General features: G+C 42.9%; 2 protein-coding genes across 2 annotated transcripts; both read right to left on the bottom strand.

Annotated features, from left to right (window-relative positions):
- Positions 1-1888: 1888 nt before the first annotated feature.
- LOC139379278 (pseudouridylate synthase PUS7L-like) lies at positions 1889-6951 on the bottom strand. The gene is made up of 10 exons (XM_071122080.1): positions 6693-6951; positions 5691-6594; positions 5004-5163; positions 4461-4659; positions 4076-4174; positions 3881-3962; positions 3398-3560; positions 3117-3243; positions 2862-2915; positions 1889-2436 (listed from the first exon to the last, which is right to left on the bottom strand). The coding sequence occupies exons 2-10, from the start codon at positions 6577-6579 to the stop codon at positions 1978-1980; spliced, it is 2232 nt and encodes a 743-aa protein (XP_070978181.1). The 5' UTR covers positions 6580-6594; positions 6693-6951; the 3' UTR covers positions 1889-1977.
- A 651-nt stretch (positions 6952-7602) lies between these two features.
- LOC139379647 (twinfilin-1-like) lies at positions 7603-25275 on the bottom strand. Its single transcript, XM_071122462.1, has 9 exons — positions 25175-25275; positions 24161-24238; positions 23546-23724; positions 22672-22767; positions 22079-22183; positions 12698-12823; positions 10879-11029; positions 10569-10690; positions 7603-9788 (listed from the first exon to the last, which is right to left on the bottom strand). The coding sequence occupies exons 1-9, from the start codon at positions 25197-25199 to the stop codon at positions 9624-9626; spliced, it is 1047 nt and encodes a 348-aa protein (XP_070978563.1). The 5' UTR covers positions 25200-25275; the 3' UTR covers positions 7603-9623.
- Positions 25276-25769: the final 494 nt, after the last annotated feature.

Below are 25769 nucleotides of genomic sequence, written 5' to 3' on the forward strand. Positions count from 1 at the left end.
CTCTAGTGACCATGCTGTGTAGGCTGAGATCCCCCTCTAGTGACCATGCTGTGTAGGCTGAGATCACCCTCTAGTGACCATGTTGTGCAGGCTGAGATCCCCCTCTAATGACCATGCTGTGCAGGCTGAGATCACCCTCTAATGACCATGCTGTGCAGGCTGAGATCGCCCTCTAATGACCATGCTGTGCAGGCTGAGATCACCCTCTAGTGACCATGCTGTGCAGGCTGAGATCACCCTCTAATGACCATGCTGTGCAGGCTGAGATCACCCTCTAATGACCATGCTGTGCAGGCTGAGATCCCCCTCTAATGACCATGCTGTGCAGGCTGAGATCACCCTCTAGTGACCATGCTGTGTAGGCTGAGATCCCCCTCTAATGACCATGCTGTGCAGGCTGAGATCACCCTCTAGTGACCATGCTGTGCAGGCTGAGATCACCCTCTAGTGACCATGCTGTGCAGGCTGAGAGCACCCTCTAGTGACCATGCTGTGTAGGCTGAGATCCCCCTCTAATGACCATGCTGTGCAGGCTGAGATCACCCTCTAGTGACCATGCTGTGCAGGCTGAGATCACCCTCTAGTGGCCATGCTGTGCAGGTTGAGGTTCTTCTACATTCACACAACTAAATGAACTTCAACATTCAATGTGATTCTACCTCTAATCCACTGTGAAGAATTCTCATTCAGTCAGTAAATTAACAAAGCATTTTTTTTATTAACGACATGTCTGACAAATCAGGCAACGAATCAGCAAACTGATCACAATACTGTAGCAGTATCCTACATGTACACAAGAGGCCATACTGTGTACAAAACACAATACTGTAGCAGTATCCTACATGTACACAAGAGGCCATACTGTGTACACAACACAATACTGTAGCAGTATCCTACATGTACACAAGAGGCCATACTGTGTACACAACACAATACTGTAGCAGTACCCTACATGTACACAAGAGGCCATACTGTGTACACAACACAATACTGTAGCAGTATCCTACATGTACACAAGAGGCCATACTGTGTACACAACACAATACTGTAGCAGTACCCTACATGTACACAAGAGGCCATACTGTGTACACAACACAATACTGTAGCAGTATCCTACAAGTACACAAGAGGCCATACTGTGTACACAACACAATACTGTAGCAGTATCCTACATGTACACAAGAGGCCATACTGTGTACACAACACAATACTGTAGCAGTATCCTACATGTACACAAGAGGCCATACTGTGTACACAACACAATACTGTAGCAGTATCCTACAAGTACACAAGAGGCCATACTGTGTACACAACACAATACTGTAGCAGTATCCTACATGTACACAAGAGGCCATACTGTGTACACAACACAATACTGTAGCAGTATCCTACATGTACACAAGAGGCCATACTGTGTACAAAACACAATACTGTAGCAGTATCCTACATGTACACAAGAGGCCATACTGTGGACAAAACACAATACTGTAGCAGTATCCTACATGTACACAAGAGGCCATACTGTGTACACAACACAATACTGTAGCAGTATCCTACATGTACACAAGAGGCCATACTGTGTACACAACACAATACTGTAGCAGTACCCTACATGTACACAAGAGGCCATACTGTGTACACAACACAATACTGTAGCAGTATCCTACAAGTACACAAGAGGCCATACTGTGTACACAACACAATACTGTAGCAGTACCCTACGTGTACACAAGAGGCCATACTGTGTACACAACACAATACTGTAGCAGTATCCTACAAGTACACAAGAGGCCATACTGTGTACACAACACAATACTGTAGCAGTATCCAACATGTACACAAGAGGCCATACTGTGTACAAAACACAATACTGTAGCAGTACCCTACATGTACACAAGAGGCCATACTGTGTACAAAGTACAATATTAATCAAAATACTGTACACACAGTAGTACATACAACATCTGAGACTCCAGTTTAAGGGTCACATTTCATGACCTCTCTGAGGCAGACGGTGGCGTAGCAGGAAGAGTCCAGGTCAAAGTTCAACGTCAAACTAGGTGTGTCTGTGTCAGGGTACTTCACCGTTGACTCCCCCTCTCCATTACCCTGCACGCTCTCCCCTCCTCTCTGCCTCTCCAGACCTCCAGGTCTAGTTGTGTCTGTGTCAGGGTGCTGTGGTACCGCTCCACTAGCCTGTGACTTTCCATTCCACTCCTGTTGCCTCTCCCCAGCTCTCTGGCCCTGCTCCAGCCTGTAGGTCAGGCTATGTGGGATGGCCAGTAAGGGGCGGTAGCAGCCAGGGAGGTTCAGTTTGAGAGGAGTGACTCTGAAACGACAGCTCTGTAGTCCATCCCTCGCCAGTCTCTCCTGGTACCAGCCCCCTACAGGGTTCTCTGGGTACTTCACAGTGTTGCCAAGCATGGGAAGAACCACCTGATGGAAGAGCACAGCAGAAGTGAACAATGGATTCAATAGAATCATAACCCATTTGATTTGTGTAGTGTTTTGTGGATGTAGGTTTCACCGAGCTCGGCAACGCACTCAGACAACACACCCATGTTTGCAGAGTAGATTAATAGTTAAAATGGTACAAGGTACTGTAGAACAGGGGAGTGGACAGGTGTGTGTGTGTGTATACATACCTGTCCTAGTGAGTAGACTTCCTCCTCCTCCTCTGCAGCAGTAACAACATGAATCTGGTACTGTAGAACAGGGGAGTGGACAGGTGTGTGTGTGTGTATACATACCTGTCCTAGTGAGTAGACTTCCTCCTCCTCCTCTGCAGCAGTAACAACATGAATCTGGTACTGTAGAACAGGGGAGTGGACAGGTGTGTGTGTGTGTGTGTGTATACATACCTGTCCTAGTGAGTAGACTTCCTCCTCCTCCTCTGCAGCAGTAACAACATGAATCTGGGGGAGTAGAGAGTACAAAGGTCCATCTCAGTACCATCTTAATGGCTGGTTCAATCTCAGTGAGCGAGTATCACTGGGTGTCACACTCAAAGATAGAGCCTAGTGGCCAACTCTCTAGCACCGATTAAAAATGATTCACACAAGTGATTTTGACTGTTTATTTGACTCCGTTATTAAGTCATCCTGGAACTGAACTACCTGAGGTAAGCTGGTTTCTCCCGCCTCTATCCCCTCCTCTCTCCTCTGCTTCCAGACCAGATCTCCCTGCCTGGCCCTGTGGCCCAGCGTGGTCAGCCTGTGTGCAGCCGCCTCGTTCCAGACCCGGCTGCAAATCAAAACAATCTTTATTGATATAGTATACTTCAAACAAAGTGAGTGAAGAGGAAGAAGGAAATACAAATGAAAGTAGGAATACAAATAGAACCATAAAGGATTCAGGATATTTAAAAGCAATTAAACAGGTGATATGAATCCCAGACCTGCAGTATGCGTGGGGGTAGAAGACCCTCATCCCATGGGGCAGGCTGAGCCAGGCACGGGTGCAGCCCTCTGGGCCCGTCCCATAGCGATGTAGGGCCCTCAGCATCATCCTCTCTCTGGCCTTGGACATGGGCATCAGAAACAGGGCCTCCTTGGCATTATCTGAGATGAGGGAGGAGAGGGGTGGAGGAACAGGGTCAGAATGGAGAAGAGTAGAAAATGAAAAACATGTGAAAAGAAAAATCCTACTGTATTATTGACTGTATGTTTGTTTACTCCATGTGTAACTCTGTGTTGTTGTTTGTGTCGCACTGCTTTGCTTTATCTTGGCCAGGTCACAGTTGTAAATGAGAACTTGTTGTCAACTGGCCGACCTGGTTAAATCAAGGTGAACATTTTTTAATCTGAAAAAGGTTGGGTCCATATAAACAGAGAACATGGTAAACAGGAAATGGTGACTAGTGTAAGCAGGAATTTCTCACCAGTCTGGAGGAAGTGTCTCTTGGCAACACTCTGAGGGTCATCACCCTCTTCTGGTGTGAAAAACAGACGGACAGCTGCCACCTGAGACACATGAAAGACAACCCACACCACAAGTCAGACAGAACAAATAGAAACATTGACATCCAATGTTTTCAGTTTCTTGTAATATAAGAACACAGAAGATGTAACTGTACCATTTCCTCTTTGAGCAGGGCCAGTCCGATGCGGTCAGACTGAACACTCTGTCCAGTCCCAAACCTCTGAGGTCCATAGTAGTTCACAAACCCCTTGACCTAAAATAATTGACATTTAATTACTTCTCACTACAGATCAGAGAACAACACTCCTCACTTACACACAGTGCAGTGGAAAGGACTATTAAAGTGCACAGAGAAATCTACATTTGTTTCCAAGTTTGGGTCTGGGGGCCAACAGGGTCTGATGTTTTTATTCAGCCAATCAAGCGCTTGGTGATTAGGTTGATTAGTTACATTGAGTGCTTCAGTGCTGGGCTGGACAAAACCCTGCATCTCTCCAGGACCAGGGTTGAATGGAGGCCACAGAATAAGAGTGTCTCACCTTTACGTTCTCCACAGCCTCCTGCACCCGTGAGTCCAGCTCCATCAGTGTGCCATGACCCTGGTGTGACCTCAGATCCCGTACCACTAGGTCAAAGTGGTTCCCCTGGAGTCTACCCAGATGAAGAGGCTCAGAGACGGAGCGGACGGAGGAGAGGACCACCCCCCTCTTCTCAAACTCACTGGCCTTCTCTCTCAGCCTGACAACACACATCCCTCCCATCAGCACTAGTCTGACCGGTCCCCATGATGAGGACAGGATATGCATCAGTGGACAGTGAACTCACTGGACTAGCATGTTAGAAATGCATGAATGTGGTGGTGATGGATGAGTTGAGTTTGCCCCCAATAGAATGTAGCACTTTGTAAATATTCATCATCATCATCAAACCATAGCCAAGGATAGCCTGGTGATCCAGTCTGTTAGTGCTTTAGTCAAATCTCTGTTTATAGTCTAGGGGAGTTGACCAAAGCACATAGGCTAAGCCAAGGACTTTGAATGGAAACAGCAATACATTCTATCTAACAACTGTACTGTATCTACCGTTGTGGTGAGATCTTCTTGACCACCATGGACTGGTAGGTGACGGCCCTCTTGTCCTTGATGCCAGCGTAGGTGAAGTCAGAGGGCAGCACCCCCAGGACAGCTGCCATGTAGCTGATAGCCTCCAGAGTCTCTAGGTTCTCCTTCCTCAGAGTGAATGCTGCAGGGGAAGGAAACCTATGCCAATAGTATCCACACTAACTTCCTAGAATACATGCCCAACACATTGCTTCATTCTAAGTAGTATTCATTCTAAGTATGGCCAGGGGAATAGAGTGTTATGAGTGGTTTGAGGTTGGTATTAAACACTGATTTAAGGTCAGTTTTGTGGGGTCCATATTCAGGATTTGGGGAGGATAAATCCAAGGATATGTTTTTTTTTGTTACGTACAGTTTAAAGCAGATATATAAATGCTTACTTGGGCTAATAACATTTTTCTTGCTGTACATACAGAATTAGAAGAGAAAAACATCAAGTAGGAGAGAGAAATAGGAGACAGAGTAAACGGAGAGAGAGAAATAGGAGACAGAGTAAACGGAGAGAGAGAAATAGGAGACAGAGTAAACGGAGTGAAATAGGAGAGAGAGTAAACGGAGAGAAATAGGAGAGACAGAGTAAACAGAGAGAAATAGGAGAGTGATATAGAAGAGAAACATAGTCTGTGAGGTTCTCTATAGACCTCTCACCTGTATAGACCTCTTCCTCTTTACTGTCATCAGCCGTCCTCTTCCTGGGTTTCCCTTTTTCTCTCAACCTGACCGTAATGGCCGTAGTCTTCTGCTGCTGGTCACTGAAACTCTTGGTCTCCACCAGTTTACCAAACCGTCTACTGAGGAAGTGGTGCACTGCCGTCCTGTGCTCCTTACTGTCATCACCCCTGAACGTGTACACAGAATTAGGCATCTTGGTGTCGATGAACCTGATAAAGTCTTCGGCCTCCTCCTCGGAGACCAAACCTGATAGGAGCTTAAAGTCAGGGTCCTCCTTAACCCTGATCTCTGATTGGTTGGTTACTGTCAACAGGAAGGGAAAGCTGTGTCGGACAGCGCGGTGGACATTAGCCCTTTGGTGTTTGTCTGGGAATGAACCCAGGGATAACTCTTGATTGGCCATCTTCTTCTCACTGCCATTGGATGATTCTTGGTTGGCCAGCTTCTTCTCAACGCCATCATTTGGACTTGATGACATCTCTCTCAATAAAGCAGTGAACTGCTCTAGCTCTTCACAGACAGCCTGACCCAGTATTATGCTCAGGTCAAAACAGTCTTGGCTGGCGGTGGATGTGATGTCACCATTCTGACCGGGTCCAGGTTCTGAATTCTCTTCTTTGAGGTTGTGTTGATGTTTTGGGCTAATAATATTTGTCTTTCCTTCAGACTTGGCACCTGGGCATGCCTCAGTAATGTTGGATGATTGAGGAACATCAGATACACTGGGTTTAGTGACCATCTGGCCATGGATGTCTATCTCTGTGACTACAAAGTCTCTGGTGAAGTTCTTGATGGTTCCATAGAACCCTTCATGTTCTGAGATGTAGCACTCAGGGACACTCGGTGCTTCCTCCTTCATAGTCATGGTAGATAGACTGTCCTGTCACAAAGAAAGGGATAAAACCAATATTATACCCCAAGTTATGTAAAAATCACTGAATTGATAATCAGAAGCCAGGTATTAAGCCATGGTCTTACCAGTTATGTAATGTGACGTGTCAGTGCTACAAATGTTTAATATGCTAAATGAATCAATGTGACACCATAGCACACTATAACATTGTAGCTAGCTTGCTAACACTGTTCAAATACGTTACTGTTTACCAAGCTTTAAGCAATTTGTCATTTCACTTATATCATCTAATTATAAATTAATGCAACAATAAATGTCCTAAAACGACACATTTCTAGCAATAAATGTCTAATACACAAACACATGTGCAAATGTAGCGTGAGATTGTAATTCTTCCGCATCATGTCATGTGACGACAAGTTCTTAAAGGAAAAGTGCTCTTTTATTTGTCTCAAACTCCTGTTCTGGTCTTCTGATGACTAATCACCTGTTAATAATTATATTGCACAGTATAGACTAGAGAGATACATCATAAGTAAATCATTAGTATGTTTTGACAAACAATTTGCATTTAAAAGGTCATTTCTGATTTGCTGAACTGTATGAACAAGGCTACTATGTATCTAACTGCTGTGAGTCATGGTAAAATAATGTTCTGAGATAACTGGAAAGATATTTTCATTAATTGAGATCTACATTACTACAAAGGTTTATTACAGATTAGGCATGGAGCAGGTATGCCTTTAATTTGTATCATCTGACATCAGCTGATCTGCAGCCAGCCAACATGACTTATTCATTGTAATCTTTTATGTGCCAGGCCAAAGGTTTACCCTTACCAATGGTGCCAATGAGTGGGATTACAACGTGATGGGAAATGCAGATTTGGCCTACTATTTCCCCCCTTCACTGCCAACTCTATTCAGAGAGCAATGCTTTATTCAGTAAGCTCACACCTCTCAGTGGTCACTAGGCTTGCATAGTAGTTCTGATACTGCTACTAATAATATATCAGGCAAGAAACACATTAATGAATGTAATTTAAATATTTTAATTTATTTAATTTCCTTACACAATTTAATTCATAGAAAAAAACAAACAATTTGAGACATTACATAACATGATAGTTTCAAGGTACTAGGACTCCTTCAGAATGACATAATGCCATAGTAATCCAGTACAGCATGAACATGTCATAGTGGTTTGCCTTTTCATGGAATCAGTAGACAGATTCTCCATGACATTTTACCTGGGAATCACAGTCCCTTCCCTTCATTGTGGTTCTAATAAACATCACATGCGTACACACATTGTCACGTGGGGAAAGACCTGCAGCATTGTGGTTGAAAAGCATTGCATATTATGTGGGATTAATATCACTGATGTGAAATGCACAAACGAGCAACCCTGATTGACAAACAGGTCTGCATCTGAAATGGCACCTGGGTCAAAAGTAGTGCACTATATATAGGGAATAGGGTGCCTATTCTGATGGGCTCTGGTCAAAAGTAGTCTACTATATTGGGAATAGGGTGCCTATTCTGATGGGCTCTGGTCAAAAGTAGTGTACTATATAGGGAATAGGGTGCCTATTCTGATGGGCTCTGGTCAAAAGTAGTGCACTATATAGGGAATAGGGTGCCTATTCCGATGGGCTCTGGTCAAAAGTAGTGTACTATATAGGGAATAGGGTGCCTATTCTGATGGGCCCTGGTCAAAAGTAGTGTACTATATAGGGAATAGGGTACCTATTCTGATGGGCTCTGGTCAAAAGTAGTGCACTATATAGGAAATGGGGTGCCATTCCGGACGCACCCAGGCACTCTCTCTCTCACACAGACCGACAAACAGATAACGGTTGACATTCAACTGATTCAGGCTGTGACCTCTCAGTCGCAGAACACCACACACACATACAGTACATCACAGACCTAGAAAAATACTTTCTATCGGGTTTTTCATTCTTCAGTAAAAGAACATGGAAAGAGAAATCCTTAACTAGATTTTGGACTGACATGTAATCATACAGTTGTTATGGACATGGTAGTACAAATTAGATGCATACAGTAAAATGTATACAAAAGCATTAGGCTTCTTAACAACATCCACAGACCCACACATGGCCTCTCTTCTCTCCCAAATCAAGCTTCTACATCAGCATGGTCCTATTCATTAGGCACACCATAGCTAAACGTTTTCAAACATTTATCAACGGAAAGCGAATACAAGCTATTCTTATTGGACAAGTCTAGGTGGTCCCTCTCTGTTTTCTCCATTTAGTGTCACATGAATAGGACCCAGCCCTCAACTCTGATCCTGAAGAGCTAGCGGTTGTGGAACAACATTCTCTATTGATTGACTTTACACAAGGCATTATAGAACTGCTACAACATTGTCGGCATTAAATCAGCACTAATAACAAGGTGAAGTGTCCAGATCAGTATCACATGCTCACCAGAAAAACCACAAGGTCTTTCATCTCACACACCTCCAGAACCTCTAGCTCTCCAGGACCTCCAGAACCTCTAGCTCTCCAGGACCAGGATTGGGAACCATATATCTTAAAAACACATCCAGCTCTCCAGAACCAGGATTAGGAACCATATATTTTAAAAACATTGTCAAATAATATGAGAAATAAAAAAACATTAGCTATAGCTCTAAAGGGAAATGTTCGCTCTCTCTTTCATCATCATGAAAGCACAGCACCGAATGTCTGTCTAAATAACAAGCTACTAATGTAAGTAAGTTCACAGGTTTGAGTGTCATGGCTTATATTAGTGTGGTGGTCTGTGTGTGCATAGTTCATATAGTCTACAGGCTGGTTGTCTATGAGGTTAAAGGGCATTAGGAGGGATTCATGTCAATGGTCTATGTCCTACATGGAACCCTATCCCCTATATAGTGCACTCCTTTTAACCAGAGCCCTATAGGCCCTAGTCAACAGTAGTGCACTATAAAGTGAATAGGGGGGCCATTTGGGAGTCAACCAGATAAAGGGTTCTTATATACTAAGTGGAATGTTCCATTGTGGACTAAAATGGAGGGGTGTTTTATTAGTCTTCTTCGCCATCCCCTGGTGGTCTAGTGATCCGGCGCCCTCCTTTCTTCCCCGCGGGGCCTTTAGGTTTGGGAAAGGCCTGCTTGTGTGCGTGCTGCTTAGGGTGGACCTCTTCGTACATGAATTCTGCGGTGAGCTCATCACCGTTATCAATCTCCAGCTAGGGGAGGGAATCAGAATGCATCAGTTAGTAGGGATACTTCTACTAATAGGAATACAATAAATCCCATCACTGAGGGGCAAACTAGACTTCCTCTATAAAAAATACATTGCAGCAAAAATCCAGTCTACGTTGGCATAATGTTACAGTATTTTCACAGGGGTGTTTTAAACTGTTGAAAGTCACCCTCTCATGTGACTCACTGCAGTGAACCTGAGTTGTATTAATTAGGTCCCAAATAATATGGGTTAAAGCAGAACTAAAACCCCATGTATTTTTGGTCAGATGCTTATGTTTACGCAGTCTGTCCACGAGAGATCAGGTTCCAAATGAAAGAAAAACAAGACTGAAATGGATGGACTATCTCACTTAATATAATGTGAAGTGCATGTTTAAATGTTCTGTTGCAATACATTTAGCTACAGTGTGATATAATGAACATGACCCAGCTCTTACCTTTTAGGCTTCCTGGATGTGCAGGTTGTATAATGAACATGACCCAGCTCTTACCTTTTAGCCTATCTGGATGTGCAGGTTGTATAATGAACATGACTCAGCTCTTACCTTTTTGGCTATCTGGATGGGCAGGTTGTATAATGAACATGACCCAGCTCTTACCTTTTAGGCTATCTGGATGGGCAGGTTGTATAATGAACATGACCCAGCTCTTACCTTTTAGGCTATCTGGATGGGCAGGTTGTATAATGAACATGACCCAGCTCTTACCTTTTAGGCTATCTGGATGTGCAGGTTGTATAATGAACATGACCCAGCTCTTACCTTTTTGGCTATCTGGATGTGCAGGTTGCTCTCCACAGTATCGATGAGAGGGTTCTTACAGCTGGAGTAGAGCATCCTCTCTCTGATGCTACATTTATACCCCGGCATGGAGTAGATGAACACTGCAACACACACAGGAAACCACTTTAAAATACCACCTTATCACATTGTTATTACATTTAATTAACATAATACAATTATGAATAAGAGTAGATCAAGCTAAAAAAATGATTGTGTGGTATAATATCAACGTATTAAAAAAAAACATGCCGTAATATCTTCTCATAATGTTTTAATGTGTTGTCTTTACCTGTAGACTCGAGGTAGTCTCCCTCGTGGGAATGCTTGTACAGGAAGAAGTGGTATCGGGCTGCATCCTTGGGGATCCTCTTGGGCAGATCCTTCAGTTCTGTAGGAGTGGTGCTGGACAGCTTGATACACTCATTCCTAAAATCAATCTCCTGTTGATACAGATGACGATGCATTTTTTCAAAAAACAATCCTCAATAAGCTTTGTAATGTAAACCATCCAATACAATAAGGCTTTGAGTATCATGTTTCATGTAACATGGTGCCAGTTAGTTAGTTCGTGTTATAGCCATCACAGTGTAGTCTTCTATGGCAATTATATGGTATTGTTGAATCCAGAAACATGCTAGTCAGAGACACCTACTGCTAATGAAACAACACGGTGATTGTCTGTCTCTGTGCTCTAATAAAAGGAGGTGAGACTCCAGACAGTACTGACACGCACCAGCTGTACTTGTTGGTTCTATTCTCTCTTAACTGTTCCAGATACTGGATGGCGTCTCTCTACGATACTATACTTTCCTATATTATTTTATACTATGATGTATTATACTATATCATTCCATACTATATTATTCTATACTACACTATATTATTCTATACTATATATTATTCTAGACTATGATGTACTATACTATATCATTCTATACTATATTCTATATAATTCTATACTATAATACACTATGGCGTACTATACTATTCTAGACTATACTATATTATTCTAGACTATACTGTATTATTATATACTATGATGTACTATACTATATGTACTATACAATTCTATATCATTCTATTCTGTACTATATTATTTTATACAATACCATATCATTCTATACTATATTATTCTGTACTATATTATTCTAGACTATAATATATGATTATATACTATGATATATAATTATATACTATATTATTTAATACTACATTCTATACTATATTATTATATACCATATTATGATATACTATGACGTACTATACTATATAATCCTGTACTATATTATTCTAGACTATAGTATATTATTCTATACTATTAAATACTATATTATTCCATACTATTCTATACAATTCTATACTATATTAATATATACTATATTATGATACACTATGACGTACTATTCTATATCATTCTATACTATATTATTCTAGACTATACTATATTATTCTACATTATATTATTCTATACTATGATGTACTAAACTATATTATTCTATACTAGTATATAGTATTCTCTACTATAATATTCTATAATCTATTGTTCTATAATGGTGTACTATACTACATTATATCCTATATTATTCTATACTACTCTATGATGTACTATACTTTGATGCATTATACTATATTATTATACACTATGATGTACTATACTATATTAGTAAATACTATATTATGATGTACTATACTATATTATTGTACACTATGATGTACTGTAATATATTATTATATACTATGATGTACTATACTATATTAGTAAATACTATATTATGATGTACTATACTATATTATTATACACTAGGATGTACTGTAATATATTATTCTATACTATGATGTACTATACTATATACTATGATGTACTGCAATATATTATTCTATACTTTATGTACGATACTATATACTATGATGTACTGTAATATATTATTCTATACTATGATGTACTATACTATACACTATGATGTACTATACTATATACTATGATGTACTATATTAGTATATACTATATTATGATGTACTATACTATATTATTGTACATTATGATGTACTGTAATATATTATTCTATACTTTATGTATGATACTATATACTATGATGTACTATACTCACCAGCTGTACGTAGTTGATCTTCTTCTCTCTGAACTGTTCCAGAGCCTGGATGGCGTCTCGCTGCATAGGGAAGGCCACGCCCGTCAGAGTCTGTTGCTTAGTGTCCACACTGATGTCGGTCTGTACCTGGACGGACGGACACACATGGTCACTTGGTGTTGTTTTAACTAAATCACCAGGCTTTCTTTCTGAGAAGGGCCTAGGCCCAGACTAATGGTCTGGAACTAAAATTACACAACAACAAAAACAGTCATTAGGTGTCACACACACTAAGACAACCCCAACATTGGTCACCAGGCCGTGGTTTGAGAAGGGCCCGGGCTAGTCTAGACTCACTACTACAACAGGAAGTCTATCCTTACCCCAATGTTGTGTTTGTGTCACCAATAATTTGCAAAAGATAAACAGAAAGATACATTCGTAAAAAGGCACAAAAAAAACATATTTAACTTGGGGGGAAAAAAAGGAATTGATAAAGCTTGTGGTAACATTTAAAGTCTTACATGGAACAAAACGATCTCAATGTGATATGAGATAAATAAACTGTTCTGAATAATATATCCAATAATAATAATAATAATAATATAATGATAATAATATCATAATGATAATTATATCCAATATAATATCCAATAGAAATAATAATAATTGAATAACATCAGTATGTAAAAGGTCTGCACTGACCTGTCATGTGTTAGTACAGCCCTCATAACATTCACACTCCTGACATGCCATGTTCGGCTTGACTGAATGAGATTACCACTGACCTGTCATGTGTTAGTACAGCCCTCATAACATTCACACTCCTGACATGCCATGTTCGGCTTGACTGAATGAGATTACCACTGACCTGTCATGTGTTAGTACAGCCCTCATAACATTCACACTCCTGACATGCCATGTTCGGCTTGACTGAATGAGATTGCCACTGACCTGTCATGTGTTAGTACAGCCCTCATAACATTCACACTCCTGACATGCCATGTTCGGCTTGACTGAATGAGATTACCACTGACCTGTCATGTGTTAGTACAGCCCTCATAACATTCACACTCCTGACATGCCATGTTCGGCTTGACTGAATGAGATTACCACTGACCTGTCATGTGTTAGTACAGCCCTCATAACATTCACACTCCTGACATGCCATGTTCGGCTTGACTGAATGAGATTACCACTGACCTGTCATGTGTTAGTACAGCCCTCATAACATTCACACTCCTGACATGCCATGTTCGGCTTGACTGAATGAGATTGCCACTGACCTGTCATGTGTTAGTACAGCCCTCATAACATTCACACTCCTGACATGCCATGTTCGGCTTGACTGAATGAGATTACCACTGACCTGTCATGTGTTAGTACAGCCCTCATAACATTCACACTCCTGACATGCCATGTTCGGCTTGACTGAATGAGATTACCACTGACCTGTCATGTGTTAGTACAGCCCTCATAACATTCACACTCCTGACATGCCATGTTCGGCTTGACTGAATGAGATTACCACTGACCTGTCATGTGTTAGTACAGCCCTCATAACATTCACACTCCTGACATGCCATGTTCGGCTTGACTGAATGAGATTACCACTGACCTGTCATGTGTTAGTACAGCCCTCATAACATTCACACTCCTGACATGCCATGTTCGGCTTGACTGAATGAGATTGCCACTGACCTGTCATGTGTTAGTACAGCCCTCATAACATTCACACTCCTGACATGCCATGTTCGGCTTGACTGAATGAGATTACCACTGACCTGTCATGTGTTAGTACAGCCCTCATAACATTCACACTCCTGACATGCCATGTTCGGCTTGACTGAATGAGATTACCACTGACCTGTCATGTGTTAGTACAGCCCTCATAACATTCACACTCCTGACATGCCATGTTCGGCTTGACTGAATGAGATTACCACTGACCTGTCATGTGTTAGTACAGCCCTCATAACATTCACACTCCTGACATGCCATGTTCGGCTTGACTGAATGAGATTACCACTGACCTGTCATGTGTTAGTACAGCCCTCATAACATTCACACTCCTGACATGCCATGTTCGGCTTGACTGAATGAGATTACCACTGACCTGTCATGTGTTAGTACAGCCCTCATAACATTCACACTCCTGACATGCCATGTTCGGCTTGACTGAATGAGATTACCACTGACCTGTCATGTGTTAGTACAGCCCTCATAACATTCACACTCCTGACATGCCATGTTCGGCTTGACTGAATGAGATTACCACTGACCTGTCATGTGTTAGTACAGCCCTCATAACATTCACACTCCTGACATGCCATGTTCGGCTTGACTGAATGAGATTACCACTGACCTGTCATGTGTTAGTACAGCCCTCATAACATTCACACTCCTGACATGCCATGTTCGGCTTGACTGAATGAGATTACCACTGACCTGTCATGTGTTAGTACAGCCCTCATAACATTCACACTCCTGACATGCCATGTTCGGCTTGACTGAATGAGATTACCACTGACCTGTCATGTGTTAGTACAGCCCTCATAACATTCACACTCCTGACATGCCATGTTCGGCTTGACTGAATGAGATTACCACTGACCTGTCATGTGTTAGTACAGCCCTCATAACATTCACACTCCTGACATGCCATGTTCGGCTTGACTGAATGAGATTACCACTGACCTGTCATGTGTTAGTACAGCCCTCATAACATTCACACTCCTGACATGCCATGTTCGGCTTGACTGAATGAGATTACCACTGACCTGTCATGTGTTAGTACAGCCCTCATAACATTCACACTCCTGACATGCCATGTTCGGCTTGACTGAATGAGATTACCACTGACCTGTCATGTGTTAGTACAGCCCTCATAACATTCACACTCCTGACATGCCATGTTCGGCTTGACTGAATGAGATTACCACTGACCTGTCATGTGTTAGTACAGCCCTCATAACATTCACACTCCTGACATGCCATGTTCGGCTTGACTGAATGAGATTACCACTGACCTGTCATGTGTTAGTACAGCCCTCATAACATTCACACTCCTGACATGCCATGTTCGGCTTGACTGAATGAGATTACCACTGACCTGTCATGTGTTAGTACAGCCCTCATAACATTCACACTCCTGACATGCCATGTTCGGCTTGACTGAATGAGATTACCACTGACCTGTCATGTGTTACTACAGCCCTCATAACATTCACACTCCTGACATGCCATGTTCGGCTTGACTGAATGAGATTACCACTGACCTGTCATGTGTTAGTACAGCCCTCATAACATTCACACTCCTGACATGCCATGTTCGGCTTGACTGAATGAGATTACCACTGACCTGTCATGTGTTACTACAGCCCTCATAACATTCACACTCCTGACATGCCATGTTCGGCTTGACTGAATGAGATTACCACTGACCTGTCATGTGTTAGTACAGCCCTCATAACATTCACACTCCTGACATGCCATGTTCGGCTTGACTGAATGAGATTACCACTGACCTGTCATGTGTTAGTACAGCCCTCATAACATTCACACTCCTGACATGCCATGTTCGGCTTGACTGAATGAGATTACCACTGACCTGTCATGTGTTAGTACAGCCCTCATAACATTCACACTCCTGACATGCCATGTTCGGCTTGACTGAATGAGATTACCACTGACCTGTCATGTGTTAGTACAGCCCTCATAACATTCACACTCCTGACATGCCATGTTCGGCTTGACTGAATGAGACTACCACTGACCTGTCATGTGTTAGTACAGCCCTCATAACATTCACACTCCTGACATGCCATGTTCGGCTTGACTGAATGAGATTACCACTGACCTGTCATGTGTTAGTACAGCCCTCATAACATTCACACTCCTGACATGCCATGTTCGGCTTGACTGAATGAGACTACCACTGACCTGTCATGTGTTAGTACAGCCCTCATAACATTCACACTCCTGACATGCCATGTTCGGCTTGACTGAATGAGATTACCACTGACCTGTCATGTGTTAGTACAGCCCTCATAACATTCACACTCCTGACATGCCATGTTCGGCTTGACTGAATGAGATTACCACTGACCTGTCATGTGTTAGTACAGCCCTCATAACATTCACACTCCTGACATGCCATGTTCGGCTTGACTGAATGAGATTACCACTGACCTGTCATGTGTTAGTACAGCCCTCATAACATTCACACTCCTGACATGCCATGTTCGGCTTGACTGAATGAGATTACCACTGACCTGTCATGTGTTACTACAGCCCTCATAACATTCACACTCCTGACATGCCATGTTCGGCTTGACTGAATGAGATTACCACTGACCTGTCATGTGTTACTACAGCCCTCATAACATTCACACTCCTGACATGCCATGTTCGGCTTGACTGAATGAGATTACCACTGACCTGTCATGTGTTAGTACAGCCCTCATAACATTCACACTCCTGACATGCCATGTTCGGCTTGACTGAATGAGATTACCACTGACCTGTCATGTGTTAGTACAGCCCTCATAACATTCACACTCCTGACATGCCATGTTCGGCTTGACTGAATGAGATTACCACTGACCTGTCATGTGTTAGTACAGCCCTCATAACATTCACACTCCTGACATGCCATGTTCGGCTTGACTGAATGAGATTACCACTGACCTGTCATGTGTTAGTACAGCCCTCATAACATTCACACTCCTGACATGCCATGTTCGGCTTGACTGAATGAGATTACCACTGACCTGTCATGTGTTAGTACAGCCCTCATAACATTCACACTCCTGACATGCCATGTTCGGCTTGACTGAATGAGATTACCACTGACCTGTCATGTGTTAGTACAGCCCTCATAACATTCACACTCCTGACATGCCATGTTCGGCTTGACTGAATGAGATTACCACTGACCTGTCATGTGTTAGTACAGCCCTCATAACATTCACACTCCTGACATGCCATGTTCGGCTTGACTGAATGAGATTACCACTGACCTGTCATGTGTTAGTACAGCCCTCATAACATTCACACTCCTGACATGCCATGTTCGGCTTGACTGAATGAGATTACCACTGACCTGTCATGTGTTAGTACAGCCCTCATAACATTCACACTCCTGACATGCCATGTTCGGCTTGACTGAATGAGATTACCACTGACCTGTCATGTGTTAGTACAGCCCTCATAACATTCACACTCCTGACATGCCATGTTCGGCTTGACTGAATGAGATTACCACTGACCTGTCATGTGTTAGTACAGCCCTCATAACATTCACACTCCTGACATGCCATGTTCGGCTTGACTGAATGAGATTACCACTGACCTGTCATGTGTTAGTACAGCCCTCATAACATTCACACTCCTGACATGCCATGTTCGGCTTGACTGAATGAGATTACCACTGACCTGTCATGTGTTAGTACAGCCCTCATAACATTCACACTCCTGACATGCCATGTTCGGCTTGACTGAATGAGATTACCACTGACCTGTCATGTGTTAGTACAGCCCTCATAACATTCACACTCCTGACATGCCATGTTCGGCTTGACTGAATGAGATTACCACTGACCTGATAATCTCTTGTACCTAAAGGATTGGGCTGCTGTTTTTTCATCCATCTACTTATTACAAGGAACGGGTCTCTCAGCAAATGAATAATAAATATCTGAAAGCTTCTTTACTCGCATGTAGATTAGTGGATAATCATCTTGCCCACCGAGCTGGGATCTCAATATAAACCTTCCCAGTTGGTTGAGGCTACTGTATTTGTGAGGGTGGCTCTATGAAATAGGCCTATAGGGCAGATGAAGAATGACCCTGTCCTTTTATGGAGTCATGAGGGTGTATACACATCAAGCAATATAGTCCACAGATCCCTGGATTCCACATGTTGTTACGTTACAGACTTATTCTGAAATTGATTAAAGCCTTTTCTTTCTTCTCATCAATGTACTATACACACACACAATACCCCATAATGACAAAGCATAAATGTGTTAGTACTTTGTTGAAGCACCTTAGTCAGCGATTACAGCAGAGTCTTCTTGGGTATGATGCTACAAGCTTGGCACACACGTATTTGGGGAGTTTCTCCCATTCTCCTCTGCAGATTCTTTCAAGCTCTGTCAGGTTGGATGGGGAGCCTTTCTGCACAGCTATTTTCAGGTCTCTCCAGAGATGTTCAATCGGGTTCAAGTCCGGGCTCTGGCTTGGCCACTCAAGGACATTCAGATACTTTTCCCTGCCACTCCTGCATCGTCTTGGCTGTGTGCTTAGGGTTGTTGTGCTGTTGGATGGTAAACCTTCACCCCAGTCTGAGGTCCTGAGGACTTTGGAGCAGATTTTTCAAGGATCTCTCTATGCTTTGCTCCATTCATCTTTGCCTCGATCCTGACTAATCTCCCAGTCCCTGCCGCTGAAAAACATCCCCACAGGATGATGCTGCCACAACCATGCTTCACCGTAGGGATGGTGCCAGGTTTCCTACAGACACAATCCTGTCTCGGAGCTCTACGGACAATTCCTTCGACCTCATGGCTTGGTTTTTGCTCTGACATGTACTGTCAACTGTGGGACCTTATATAGACAGGTGTGTGCCTTTTCAAATAATGTCCAATCAATTGAATTTACCACAGGTGGACTCCAATCAAGTTGTAGAAACTTCTCAAGGATGATTCATGGAAACAGGATGCAGCCGAGCTCAATTTGAAGTCTCAAGCAAAGTGTCTGAATACTTATGTAAATAAGGTATTTCTGTACTTATTTTTAATACATCTGACAATAAAAAATAATAAAAAAACTTTATCAATTTGTCATTATGGACTATTGTGTGTAGATTACAGACTTTAAAAAAACATTTTTTATACATTTTAGAATAAGGCAGGGTGTGAACACTTTCCGATGGCACTGTAGGTATATTGGCACAGGTAGCTCCACTCCACTCCACCGACACAGGTAGCTCCACTCCACTCCACCGACACAGGTAGCTCCACTCCACTCCACCGACACAGGTAGCTCCACTCCACTCCACCGACACAGGTAGCTCCACTCCACTCCACCGACACAGGTAGCTCCACTCCACTCCACCGACACAGGTAGCTCCACTCCACTCCACCGACACAGGTAGCTCCACTCCACTCCACCGACACAGGTAGCTCCACTCCACTCCACCGACACAGGTAGCTCCACTCCACTCCACCGACACCGGAAGCTACACTCCACCGACACAGGAAGCTACACTCCACCGACACAGGAAGCTACACTCCACCGACACAGGTAGCTCCACTCCACCGACACAGGTAGCTCCACTCCACTCCACCGACACCAGAAGCTACACTCCACCGACACAGGAAGCTACACTCCACCGACACAGGTAGCTCCACTCCACTCCACCGACACCGGAAGCTACACTCCACTGACACAGGAAGCTACACTCCACCGACACAGGAAGCTACACTCCACCGACACAGGAAGCTACACTCCACCGACACAGGAAGCTACACTCCACCGACACAGGTAGCTCCACTCCACTCCACCGACACCGGAAGCTACACTCCACCGACACCGGAAGCTACACTCCACCGACACCGGAAGCTACACTCCACCGACACCGGAAGCTACACTCCACCGACACAGGAAGCTACACTCCACCGACACAGGAAGCTACACTCCACCGACACCGGAAGCTACACTCCACTGACACAGGAAGCTACACTCCACTGACACCGGAAGCTACACTCCACCGACACCGGAAGCTACACTCCACTGACACAGGAAGCTACACTCCACTGACACAGGAAGCTACACTCCACTGACACAGGAAGCTACACTCCACTGACACAGGAAGCTACACTCCACTGACACCGGAAGCTACACTCCACTGACACAGGAAGCTACACTCCACTGACACAGGAAGCTACACTCCACTGACACAGGAAGCTACACTCCACTGACACAGGAAGCTACACTCCACTGACACAGGAAGCTACACTCCACTGATACAGGAAGCTACACTCCACTGATATAGGAAGCTACACTCCACTGATATAGGAAGCTACATTCTTAGAAAAAAGGGTTCCAAAAGGGTTCTTTGGCTGTCCCCACAGGATAACCTTTTTTGGTTCCAGGCAGAACCCTATGTGAAAAGGGTTTTACATAGAACCCCAAAGAGTTCTACCTGGAACCAAAAGGGTTCTACCTGGAATTAAAAAGGTTTCTTCAAATAGTTGTCATATTTAATACAATTCTAATTTATTTTGTATAATATTGGGACAGCAGAAGAACCCTTTTAGGTTCCAGATACACTCTCAGAAAAAAAGGTGCTATGTGTTTTTGGTGAAGTAAATTCACATGCTATTTTTACTACGCTTTACAGTGTGAATGTTTAGTTGGGAACGATAAACCTTTTAGTATGAAATCTGATGGGTATACAGAGATTAATAAATAAACCAAATGGACCGGCAGAGAGGAGTTATCTGGTCTAGTCTCCTCCAGCCTACAGGGACAACCCATATCAACCTGCTGAGATGATTTGTTTCAGGGAGTAGTGGAGTGTGTGTGGGTGGGACTGGGGGTTGGTCCTTCTATTCTTGTGGGGACCGAAAATCCCCAAAAGACCCCACAAGGATAGTAGAACAAGGAAAATTCTCCCTCGTCGGGACATTTCCCACATCCCCATGAGGAGAAAGGCTATTTTAACCCTAGGGGTTAGGTTTAGGGTTGCAATTAAGGTTAGGTTAAGAGGTTGGTGGTTAGATTTAGGAGCTAGGTTCAGGGTTACGGTTCAGGTTTCAGGTTAATTGTTGGCCCCCCACGAGGAAAGAAGATCAAAACGTGTGTGTGTGACATCATCACACCGATATAAATAGAAAAATGCCTCATAGTATTATTATGAATGCATGCAGCCAGGGGAATCTGGGGCAGAAGTCGGGCTGTTTAGTGTAGTGTGTAAACATCTTTCCACTTCATTGATCTGTTATTGATTGCCTGCTGTAAATTGCTCGATGCCTCTCTCCACTAAAGCCTAATAAATTTTTTAAAAATCCAAACGTGCTAGCTGCAAAGTCCTTTGTTGTGGAAATTATTTTGTGTGTGTGTGTTAACTCTTAGAAAAAAGGGTTCCAAAAGGGTTCTTCGGCTGTCCTCATAGGAGAACCCTTTTTGGTTCCAGATAGAATCCTTTTTGGTTTCATGAAGAACCCTCTTTCAAAAGGGCTCTACAAGGAATCTAAAAGGGTTGTACTTGGAACCAAAAAGGGTTCTTCAAAGTGGTCTCCTATGGGGACAGCCGAAGAACCCTTTTAGGTTCTAGATAGCACCTTTTTTCCTAAGAGTGTATGTACGTGTGTGTGTGTGTGTGTGTCTCTCTACCTCACTCAGTTTGATCTGCCTCAGCTCCTCCTCAGCAGCAGTCAGTGGTTGTGGAGCAGCCTGTGCTATCAGGTACTTCCTGTACCCACTCAGCGACACATCATCCTGGGGAGAGAGAGGACCGTGAGAGAGGTGGACTGGAGCTCAGGGTTCGCATTTAGAGTAGCAGTGCTTATATAGGATCCTCTTTTCACTCCCTCCCCCCAAAGCTGCAAAGAGTGAAGTGAATGTATTAAATCACTTCCTTGTTGTTAAATGACCCCACAGCTCTCCAAGGCATACATAATATTAATAATTAAAAGAAAGTAAAAAATAGCATTTTCTCAAAAAGCTATCTACTCTATTTTTTTGTGTGGTGTTTAATTATTTAAATCGGTTCCTTTTTGTTGTCCTTAAAGGATTCTATCTTGTTTTGCGTTGGATAATTTGTCATGAGGGAATGAGGGACAGCATAAACATGTCATGATGTCATCTAGCGACAAATGGCGCAACCAACAGCGACTTTCCTTGAAACATTATTGCCAAAACTGCAAGCCCACTTAGGCCAATAAGCCAGAAAATAATGAGGAGTTTCTTCAGATTCGTCAACATACCTCCACTGTGCCAAATATTTCATCTTTAATGTGTCCACCCCCAAACTCCTTCTTCAGTGTAGCTCTTGTAGCAGCATACAACATCTTCTGTCTAACCTATAGAAGTGGGAGGAATTCATGTTTTTAGTACTGCACTAACATAGCTACATATGACTGTAGGTTGCAATCTAAACAAGAACACAATGCTATTTCATACAGACTTCTCAGAAACATCGACCATTTTGGCTGTTTCATTGCGGTTTGGGATGGAAGCCAGGTTCATGCTTCCTGCAAGCTAACATTAGAATTGCAAATATGCGAGTTTAGCACAACAATAAGCTAGCCTTTTTGCTCAACAGTCTCTTCAAAATGTTAGCATTAGCTAAGCATAAATAATCACTTTTTTCAATGGGGGGCAGCTTTTGACATACTTATATGAACCATAAGAGGATTTTCCTTCATCTAAAAACCTGTTTAAAGTCAACAATTCTCTCACCCAGTGGTAAGGGTTGCTCCTCTATAGTTAGACAACCACAGACCAGATGTGTGTTTGAAAGCAGCACTGTGTGTGGCCTGTTACATTCTCCCTGTTGTGCTTTACCTGTAGTGAGGACTAGACTGTGGGTTCATAGTTCTCTAAATAGAGTCTTATTGTAGACAGTATTCTGGCTTATTAGACTATGGAATAAACAGAGACTTTTAAATGCCCTAACGGACACCATGACAGTTGTGTTAAGAAGGTGAAACAGTAGTCTAAGGGAAGTAAAAACTGTCATGTCTATGGCATTCCAGAGGTAGTCTTGACTAACAACAAAAAAAGAAGAGAATTTGCTCCCAACCAATATATTGATGAATGAACAAAGTCAGAAAGAAACCGATAAACATATCAACATACAGGTGAGCGGTCAGGTGACCAGGCCAGGAAGATCCACTCATATCCCTGGTTGTTAGTAGAGTCCAGCCTGTACAGGAGATAGGAGGGCATGTCCTCCTGTAGGAGAGGCAGCACATAGGCATCATACTCCTGGTCCCACTTCTTAGACGCATGCTTGGTGCCTCCCAGCACCAGAGTCTCTGGAATAACAACAAGGAGGGACATGGTGGATTTATTACAGTGATATACAATATGTAACTATGGGAACAGGTACATTCTGTTCTGTCTTTTCAGGTAAGATATACAGTATCTGAGATTGCAGTGCAGTAAAGGCAACCAACCAACCATCTTACAAATGACATGAAGTGTAAAAACTAATACAGTACAATACAATAAAGCACACTGCAATACAGTACAAGACAGTGCAAATCAATTCAGTACAATACAATCTACTTTTCAGATCACAGTATGTCTTCAACATCACAGTAAATATAACCAGTTGTAACCAATCAACAAACTACTGAACTTATCTTTTTACCCATTGATCATGTTGCATACAGCGATGGGTAGGACTCATCTCTGATCAATAGGTGTGATTGAGTTGATCAGCTGTAGGCTAGCAGGCTACATACTCACCCATCTCAATGACGACCTTCAGCAGGCGATAGGCTCCGTTCCTCGCCTTAGCAAAGATGTCTTTCACTTCCTCCGCAGCTGTGAAGTCAAAGCAAGCAGTCACCTTTGTATACACACACATTGGCTCAAGAGAGACGTCGGCTATTCATACAGCAGGGACATTCAGGGAACACAAGCATGGGGAATAGCCTATTACCTAACAGTCAAGTGTAGAATATACTGGTCAAATGAATTATGGATTGGTGTGTTTATCAAAAAAAGGTTTCAAGAAAAGATTAGTACAGGCAGCTGATCTATCTTGGGTCATTGACTATAGTATAGAGACAGAGAATGAACGTCAAGTATTCAAGACGCATAAGAGCAAAACCAAAAGCAGCAATGACTTCAATGTACCGTAATTGTATCACACTTTGTCGTGCCATGATAAATAAAGATAGCTCTGATAGCCTACTGGCCAAAATAGGTGACCCACATTTTACTAGACAGTCAGTTGTTACATAAAAATCGACACAGTTGCATCAAACGTTATCTCATCCCCAAAACAAACAAACGTCAAAAGGGCAACAGTAATCTTGGCCATACATGTCACCCAGATTAACTTTAGGCATTTGATGAATGGGCGGCTTGTTCCCTAGTAAAAGACCTTTGAAAGGCGTTACAGACCGGAGCCTGCTGCAGCAGCACGGGGCTTGATGACAAACTGCTAGTGTTTATGCGGCGTAACAATCTCAGTTGAATCGCAGCAGCGCGACCATATTAGTACAACGCATCGCTGAATACACTTGTCATAGATTCTTCTCATTCGCCCAGTGCACCGTGAAGCCCGAAGCAACTTCCACAGAGCAGAAAGCACTGCTTATTCTCGCTGATGATGCAGAACGACACACATACAACATTATTTTCCCCTATGACTTTAATCCTTTTAAATCAAATCTGTCATGGACGACGATTGCATCGTCTATTCCGTTGTGGTTTCAACAGCTGGAGACAATAAGCAGAAATGCGCGTATTTACCTTGTATGCCCGTTTGATGGGACATTATGTCTGTCTGCTTTGCTTTGGGTCGCCGGGTCGGTAGATGACTGAAGGGAAAGAACAAGGAAGAAGAAACCGAACTACAGTAACTTGACCTGCCTCTAGCTGTGATGTCATCACGCAGCAGCAACTGTATCATGTGACGATGGAGCAATAACGCGCACGTAGTTGATAAGTTCCAATGTTGAATACTACTACTGTGTTATCATTATTATTATTATTACTAGGTCTCTCTATGATACAGTGTTTTTCAATCATTCATTTTGGTTATGATGAGGAGGAGAATGTGTACAATTGAACTGATTGTTACACTTTCACAGAGCACCAAACACACCAAGACAGTTGTGAAGAGAGCACGACAAAGCCTATTCCCCCTCAGGAAACTAAAAAGATGTGGCCTCAGATCCTCAAAAGGTTCTACAGTTGCATCATCGAGCGCATCTGGTTGCATCACTGCCTGGTACGGCAACTGCTCAGCCTACAACTGCAAGGCACTACAGAGGGTAGTGTGTACAGCCCAGTACATCACTGGGGTTAAGCTGCCTGCCATCCAGGACCTCTACACCAGGCGGTG

The sequence above is a fragment of the Oncorhynchus clarkii genome, chromosome 21 (assembly GCF_045791955.1).
Source record: "Oncorhynchus clarkii lewisi isolate Uvic-CL-2024 chromosome 21, UVic_Ocla_1.0, whole genome shotgun sequence".
NCBI classification, from domain to species: domain Eukaryota; kingdom Metazoa; phylum Chordata; class Actinopteri; order Salmoniformes; family Salmonidae; genus Oncorhynchus; species Oncorhynchus clarkii.